The sequence below is a fragment of the Sycon ciliatum genome, chromosome 1 (genome assembly GCF_964019385.1).
Source record: "Sycon ciliatum chromosome 1, ocSycCili1.1, whole genome shotgun sequence".
NCBI lineage: Eukaryota > Metazoa > Porifera > Calcarea > Leucosolenida > Sycettidae > Sycon > Sycon ciliatum.
In genome coordinates, this window is record NC_088643.1 from 59031575 (window position 1) to 59040236 (window position 8662).

General features: G+C 48.9%; 2 protein-coding genes across 2 annotated transcripts; one reads left to right on the forward strand and one right to left on the reverse strand.

Annotated features, from left to right (window-relative positions):
- Window positions 1-904: 904 nt before the first annotated feature.
- LOC135804622 (calcium-binding protein 39-like) lies at window positions 905-2639 on the reverse strand. The gene has a single exon (XM_065318536.1). It carries the CDS (start codon window positions 2396-2398, stop codon window positions 1394-1396), a length of 1005 nt encoding a protein of 334 aa, XP_065174608.1. The 5' UTR covers window positions 2399-2639; the 3' UTR covers window positions 905-1393.
- Window positions 2640-2920: 281 nt separating this feature from the next.
- On the forward strand, window positions 2921-6809 carry LOC135804623 (uncharacterized). The gene has a single exon (XM_065318537.1). It carries the CDS (start codon window positions 3299-3301, stop codon window positions 5930-5932), a length of 2634 nt encoding a protein of 877 aa, XP_065174609.1. The 5' UTR covers window positions 2921-3298; the 3' UTR covers window positions 5933-6809.
- The last annotated feature ends 1853 nt before the right edge of the window (window positions 6810-8662 follow it).

Consider the following 8662-nt stretch of genomic DNA (forward strand, 5'->3'; position numbering starts at 1 on the left):
TGGCACTTGGAAAACACCACTACAGTACAGCACTAGTCGGCACGTTTCACTTCAAGAGTCCACACATAGCAGACAAATCCAAGACTGAGAGCAAAACACAAAACAACCAGTTGAGCATGTTGGAATACATGCCGCCGAAACACCAAAATGAAGACAAGCCCAGGGCGGTATCCGTACACTATTGAGTATGTAGTATGATGTGCCATCAAGAGTATGAAACCGTTATGTTACTTATGTACTCTTGGTACCAGCGTCCAGGGGGGATGATGTGGGGCTTTTGTAAGCTGCCTTGCTCTCACAGCCAGGTAGTTAATTTATTTATTTAAAAAATAATAATAACTTCACGGTTCGCGTCAGACTCGGCTAGAGGCCGAGTTTTCCGCATCCGTAGGAACGCCACCACCCTTCAAGTATCAAGGCGCAGATGCAGCTCCTAAAGCGGTGGGAGATGAGGAGATCAGACCCACCAAAGTGGTCAAAGACCGAGAATCCCATGTCGCAGCGTAACACCACCCTCAAAACATGCCGATATAATCGGAAGCACCGGTTTGTTATCACCCATGGAAAGCAAGCCTGGAGCAGTGGAGGGTGAGGAGAAACAGTCTCAACCCAATCTGAGAGGCACCGTTCCCCAAGACTTTCTTCCTCAGACGAACACAGCGAAGTCAGTTCCTTGTGCGAGAAGACAAGCACTTTAAAACAGCGCAATCGAAACACCGCGGTGCCTGCAAAATTACAAATCTCATGCACAAAGAACACTGGGCACACAGAGAGCAAACTTGGCCACCGACACAGCACAAACCACCAGCACCACCACAGCGAAAGTAATTGTGGCTATGACAGATACAAAGCAGGTCAATCAAGACACCACTTTGACATCAGTATCGCTGACCAGCACACCCAATGAGAGATTGCACTTATGTTTGCAATGTTGCTTTATGATGATGGAAAATAGTGGAATGAAAATAAACTTAAACTATCATGTTGGTATCAGAAAAGACAACGATTTCGTGGGAGTAATTAATTGGTTGGTGGACACAGCGGAAGACACGCAAAAGTAAAAAATATATATTCAGAAACTCACATCCATCCACACTTGAGACATGCAGCACGTACACCAACGTAACCCTATTATACATGGTGATGTGCAACTTACGAACAACACCGCAAGGCACAGCAGGCTATGAATCGGTGCCGACTAAAAACACTATTTACAGCTAATGGACAGGAGGCACATGTAAACACCATACAAACCATACAAATCACACACACACACACACACACGGCTCAAACACAAATCAATATTGCTTACTGTACACAGCCTGGGGAAATGATCAGCGTGAAATGAACATACATAAATAAACAGAAATGAGTGGGCCTTGCAAGCTCCAGTTTACATCGGCCGCAGATCCTGGATCTGTTTGATAAGATACGACTTCTCGTCATTGAACTGTTCGTCCTCAGAACGATCAGCATGGAACTTGCCCAGGAAATCAACCAGCTTCTCCTGGTTTTTCAACAGAATATCCATGATCTGCTTGCTCTTGTTGGGATTTGCTACGAAGACCTTGAACACGTGGAACGCCTCGTACTGGATGTTCTTACTCTTGTCTCGCAATAAAGTCATCATAAGCTTCAGGTTTTCCACGCTGCTGATGAACGTGGTCATAGTTGTGAAGTTGTGCCTGTCCAAGAGCAGCTCGCCCAGCAGTTTCAGAGACTGGCGCTTCGTGACGTAGTTGTCGGAGTGAAGCAGCCTCTCATAGTGGCCAAACATCTTGTCATAGTTAACCTCCAGATAGTCAGCCACCAGCATCTTGTGTTTAGTGAGCAGATCACGAAATGAAGAAAAGGCATCCGAGGCGATGTCAAATGTGGGCAACTCAATAAAGGAGAAGAATGTATACAGAATCGGGTCATGCAGAACAATCTGAGCAAGGTTCTCATGACGAAGACACTCTCGCAACATTGTTCCACAAATGAGTGCAACAAGTGGGTTCTCATAACCTCTAACCAAAGCCAACATCAGTTCAGGTCGCGAGCCAATATGCTCGACAGTTGGCATCCGCGTACCGATCTGCCTCCTCAGCAAGTTGCTGAAAATTTGAGCAGCGTCCTTCCGAGCTTCGAAGTCGATTTTGGCGAGAGATGTAATCAGCAAGAACAATAAATTTGCAGTGTAGACTTCCTGCGCCAGCTGGGCAATTGCTTCAGCTTGTGGCTCTGCATCTTGCGTTCCATACAGAATCTGCTTCATACTCAGCAGGCCTTTGCCGACATCCTCGACGGCTTTCTCCGTCTTCTTTCCAGACGCATCTCCCTTTTCCAAGATGACAAGGGCTTCCTTGGTCGATTTGACAATGTCTTGAGGGCTCTTTGACGACTTGAAGAAAGGCATCAGGACGTCCGACCCACAAATCAAAACCAAAGGCAGCAGGTATCGACTCCCATGTCCACTAAGAACAATTTTTTGTTGTCGTTGACGGCGATTTCAACAACTGCCTTTATTGTTGATCGTGATACGGAGTCCAAAAAAGCAAACCTTCGCTTGGGTACACTTGGCAAATCAACGGGAAGGCCAGAAGACCTCCTCGTACATCGATGAACTACGAGCGTACCCTGCTTTGACTTGCGATCGTACTACGCCTGCTTTTAAGTTTTATGTGCCTCATCAGGCTCATGCTCAGCTACTGAGCTAGCTGCAGCAGCTCCGCCAACGACTCACGAGCTCGAAGTGAACGCTGCGGCTTGGCGCTACCTTTTCGGTTATCGCGGGCGCGTCGGACGCTACCGACGCGCCGGGTGCGCTTGGGAAGCACAAGCATGCAAGCGAAGTGCGTTCACGCTAGGCGCCTGTGCGGCGTGCGCGCGCCCGGACCCGGACGGCTGGAGTTCAAACAACAGAAAAAAGGAAAAGAATGTTTCAGAATTTGAACGTCACTTTTTACAGCTTTGAATTGATTCTGGTAAAAGCTGCTGAGCTGAGACCTTCTACTTTCTAGGTCTGTTTGGAGATTTCATCTCTCATTATGTCCTGCTCAGCATCTAACCTCGTCCTTCTACAAGTTCCAGTGCTTACGTTGAAAGCTTGAATCCAGTATTCGGTGCTATGCAAACAATATTAATTTATTCAACTTTATTGTTGGCAGTTCACAAGAGATGTACACTGTAGCACAATGTATTGAAGCAGTCGTAATGGTTATCACCACTGTGAATCCTGTCTTGTTCAGGTTGAACACCACGCTGCCTGTTTGGTTTTCTCTCAAATTCCTTGGGAGATAGTACTGGCTGAAGCGCAATGCCAGCTGGCTGCGGTGGCCATTGGAGGATCAGCAACTTGTTGCTGTATGCCCAAAGATTGCACAACTATGCGTGTATACGGCACCTCTCTCAGCTGTCCAAGACAGCACGCCACAGAACACGGAATTTTAACCTGCTCCCAAACTCTAGCCCGGCGCATGAACCGAGGTATGGGCCTAGCATTGCACGATACACTACTCGAGGACTGTGTTCCATTGCTGATGAAACGAGCACCATAGTAGCAGCTAGCAGCACCGAGAGGAGCATAAGCAACAATAGCAGCACCGAGAGGAGCATAAGCAACGATAGCAGCACCGAGAGGAGCATAAGCGATAATAGCAGCGGTGTCGATGGTGTGCAGATGCCGCAGCTACGCTTTGAAAGCGGCGCAGAATATGAAGAGTACTTCAAATCTGCCGTGCATGCGCTGATGAACACCAATCGCGACACGGATATTGTCGTTGTGCCCAAATTCATCAGCGTTAACGGTCTATGCCTATGCAGTATTCCTAACGGCCTGGAAGCCTTAAAAACACTCTACCCATCGCATTACAACATTGTGGACCATTTGGTCGGTGAGACTGTATACCTGGTTTCTAACATCAGTGATGATGAAGCAGACTCTGAAGAGGAAGCACGTAGCTTTCATAGCTGTCGCATTCTAGTCATGCCTAGTCTGAATCCTAAGCAGGAAGAAGAAGAGGGTGAGGAACACATCCTTCTCCTGGAGGTGGAGGACCCATCCTTGGATACTAGTACTATGCCAGTTGGCACCGAGTTCACGCTGATGCAACACGATCAGGTAGCTGTAACATACTCAAGAATGCTAGACACCCTGCATGATCTTACGCTGTTGGCCAATCGCCTTGATCAGCCCAGGGGTGGCCACGCGGAGACTTCGCGGCCTCTGAAAATCTCTGCGCCACTCTACAATTCTCTCCTGTGTCGCTCTAGCGGTGATGATGCTGGCCAGTCACAGCTTGACGTAGGTACCGAGTTGGTGGCTGAGGAATCGACTGGAAGTGATTTCATGGACGGTGATTTGTTGGCTGAGGGATCGACTGGGAATGATGTCATGGACCATGGGTTGGTGGCTGAGGGATTGACTGGGAGTGAGGCGACGGATGATGAGCTTATCACTTTGTTGAGCAGCAAGGGTGCTTGTGAAACAGGTGAATCACAGAAGAAGAGCCAGCCCCGCAGAGTCAAAATACCTGAGAATGTGGTGGACACTTTGAATGCTCGGCAGTTGGACATTGTGAAGAAGGTCTTCACGCAGGCACTGACTCTTATCCGTGGCCCACCAGGCTCGGGGAAAACGACTGTTGCAGCTGCCATTGTCGAAACTGCTCTCCGTGACCTAGACACCCGAGGCGTCAGTCGTAAAACTTCGAAAATACTTGTATGTGCCTCCAGCAATGTGGCTGCAGACAATCTCTGTGAGAAGATTTGCCGGCGGGGCTTGCGGGCAGTTCGAATTAATGCACGATCTAGCGAGCTGGAGCGTGAAGTTCCTGCCTCGCTCAAGCCGTACTGCCTGGAGGATATTGTTCTCAATATGGCGTCCGATCAAGCTCTGTGCTCCCTGTTGCAGAGGTACTATCAGGAAGATCAACTGACTATTGATGAGCTAGACCAGCTGAATCTGCTCCGGTTCACGCTGGAGTCTAAAGTATTGCGCGATATGTGTGATGTGGTTGTAGCGACATGCGCAACTGCCGCTGACAATCGCCTGGAGCGCTTCCTGTGCCCGGTGGTCCTGATAGACGAGGTCACCCAGTCGTATGAACCAGAAACTCTTATTGCTATCATGAGCCATGCTGAGCGTGTTGTGCTAATCGGTGATCCGTGTCAGCTGGGACCAATACCGGTCGCCTGCCCGGACTATGGGTACCGGCTGCGGTCCATGTACGACCGACTGATCCTGGCCGGCACGCCCACCGAGTTCCTGGACACGCAGTTTCGCATGCACCCCTCGCTGGCTGAGTTCTCGTGCCGAGTGTTCTATGACGGGAAGCTGTGCAACGGTGTATCTGCGTTGGATCGCACGCCATCCAGCCCAGTCTTTCCATGGCCGTCGCAGGAGCCGTTGGTGTTTCTCCATGACCCGTCTCAACATCATGTTGTCGAGCACTCCTGTGCGAATGATTCTCAGGCCAAAACGGTGCTGGACATCATTAACTATATGTGTCAGCGCCGAGTCGAGCCGAGCTCCATTGGTGTCATCACTCCGTACTCTGCGCAGAGGGCCTTGCTAAAGGAGACGCTGCGCAGTGCACAGCAAGCGAAGCTCGAGCAAATCGAGGTGTGCAGCGTTGACGAGTTCCAGGGTCGCGAGAAAGACTACATCGTGGTGTCGTCTGTCCGCAGCACGATCGGCACTGGCCAGGAAACGATTGGCTTCCTGGACAATCCTCGTCGCTTGAACGTGACCCTGACTCGTGCACGCTACGGCATGATAGTCCTGGGCAATGCTCACCTGCTCTCGTCCTGCTCGCCGATGTGGTCGGATTTCTTGTGCGACATGCGCGACAAGAAATGCCTGGTGACCGGTGACGATATCTCTACACTGGCTCCTATGGAGGATGTGCCGCTCAAACGGCACGGCTTTGTCTTCGAGCTGAGTGTATAGGGAGCCGGTAAGACTGATGTTGTGTGCATGGTGTACGATTGCGTGTTGGAAGAAGACCGGTATTGTAGTAACATCCTTTAGACTTACTTTTAGAACTTATATAAATATTTTGGAGAGGTTACATCCTCAAATCGCTATAGGCCTTTTTCTGAGCTCTTGTGCTGGCCCACAAAGCTAATTTTTCGACACGACTATGGGTTTTTTTTGTTTTTGTTCAGAGACTTTCTTCAATGCATAGTGGGCTGGCCCTTGCTTTTTCTCTGGTTGTGTTTTATAATTATTTCCATGCGCCTGGTACATGTAGAGAAGTCACTCATCCCATTTGCCTTTCACAGCTAATACTAGTGCTGCTCTGCACTTACTGCCCGTTGCCAGTGTGCATTCAGCTCATTGGTTATCGTTTGGAGCAGAGGAGGCTCTCCAAATGGATCGTGAATTTGCCTGGCGTTGCAACTTTAGAGCTGAGCGGTTGATTCTTCGCACTAAAACTGAGAAGAAGATGCTCACTGATATGAAAATTGGGACCGTATGATTCTTGCAGCGACATATTCAAGGTCATCAATACTCAGATTGCTGTGACGTTGGTGTGCCCAAGTGTTAAAGAAGAAGAAGCAGTTAGATGGTGCTACAGTTCGCTGTTCCTAGAGCACACACACACACACACACACACGCGCGCACATATACACCTTCCTGCTTCGCTCTCTGCCACAATAGGCTATGTGTCCCCGAGCTGGGGCAATTTGTAAGGATTGCTGGCTTCGTAACGTGGCAGCTACTGCGGGTCTGGTGGAACGTGAAATAGCTTACTGTTTTTTTTTGTTTCGTGTTTTTTTTCTTGCTTTTTCGGATCAACGGGAGGTGCGTATATTTCTAGCGATGTCATGTGGACAGCTGAAACGACGTGTGCAACATAAGAGTGGTTTCATAGCAGGTTGTACCCGAGAACACATCACCCTGTAGAATCCATCCTGACACCTGGTTCTCCGCTCTGACCTGTCCTCTGCCGTGTCAAGCTACTCGTCCATACCAATGAACACAGTCACCAGGTCACGCTTGATCGGGTCTTTCTACCTCTTCATGGGGCCATGTGGAGGCGGCTTAGTGGGCAAGACACCAAAGAGCAGTTGGCGAGGAATGCAATCGCCCATGCGAGCCAAATGGCCCAGCCATTGGACTGTCCCTGCGGGTATTTGCGGAAAAATTCTCGAAAACTTGCGCAAGAAATTGCGGCAGAAAGCAACAAAAAATGCGGCGGAAAGATACGGAACTTGCCAGGAATTCGCGGAATTATTGGCAGAAAATTGCGGATTTGGGCCAAATCACGAAACTTGTTGCATCCTTAGAATCATATTTGCGTACTGTGCAAATGACCTACGTACATGATCATGGAAAGCACTGTATACTGCGTGAAAAGTGCATAAAAATGTAGAAAGAAGTTCAGCAAAACGCGGGAAATCGCGGTTTTTTTTAAGAAAACCGTGGGTTTTGGCCAAAATCGCGAAATTTGTTGCATCCGTGGAATCACATTTCCTGGGGGGACAGATTAGAGACGACGGCTTGTCAGAGACCTGCTCCACGTCTCCCCGCAATTACCGAACCTGAAGCGTTGGCACATGCTCATCCATCTGACGCACCTGATCAATGCCCAGGACTATACGCTGCATGTGGAATGACTCCAAACGCTGGAGATCCCGTTACCTTGGTGTCCAGCTTTCAGCACCAAACAGGAGTACCGCAAACACAGTGACTCCGTAGATCACACATTTGAGACCGTTTGGAAACTCTGAGTTCTTAAAAAAACAGCCTTGTTCAATGCGCCAAATTCACCCGAAACTGCGGCGATCCTGCGAGAACCATCAAAGCTTCTCCAAGCATCAGGGGTGATCTGGCAGCCAAGATAGCGAAAGCTGTCCACGCATTCAACTGAATCCAACCAAAGGCAACATATCTGACGCCATCACACCAACACCCATAGGCATGAATTTGGTTTTGTCCAGATTGAGAGGCCAGATAATCCTGCAACTACCGAAACGTAGCCAGGGCCCATTTAGCCCCACTGCACGTGTAGAAAAGTGATAAATCATCCGCAAATAATAATTGGCACTCTGTTATTCTCACTCTGCTACACTCTTTGAGGTGTGCATTAAACAGGCAGTCCTTGCTATCGAGCCTGGATATCGACCAACAGCTCCACACACACACACGGACAGGGCATCAACAATAAACTCGGTCAGGAAGGTCACAAGCTGGATAGATGGCAAACCTGGGCATCATTACCAAAGCACATGCCAGGATGTGGAGAAAGAAATCTCAGAGGAAGTGAGATAATTAAGTGAAAACTGGTGGTCACCATTACACTCTTACAATAGACAGACTTGCTGAAACTCGAGCAATGAGTGAAGCAGCCATTTTCTGTTCTTTCTTTGGCCATCCAGATAGAATATCTTAGTATCACACTGACAAAGGAATACCGTGATCTGTAGCATCATGTTCATCAAGTGCCACCGGGCTAAAACGTGCAAATATAACGTCAACAGTAGCATTGCAGAGTTGCAGTATGTACTAGAAGCATGGACTAGATTTGCGAGGGTGAGGCCGGGGCATTGTTAGCGGAGCCAAATTGACACGGTTGGCCCATCTTGACCAACTCCTGCATTGAGCCAATCTCCATTGTTTCGGGGAGCATCAAAACCTCTCAGTGGCACAGCAAAGCCATCACCATCGATCGGC

Bases quoted from the DNA above. Each gene is read 5' to 3' on its own strand.
- LOC135804623 (XM_065318537.1), top strand. From the start codon at position 3,299: ATGCCAGCTGGCTGCGGTGGCCATTGGAGGATCAGCAACTTGTTGCTG.
- LOC135804622 (XM_065318536.1), bottom strand. From the start codon at position 2,398: ATGCCTTTCTTCAAGTCGTCAAAGAGCCCTCAAGACATTGTCAAATCG.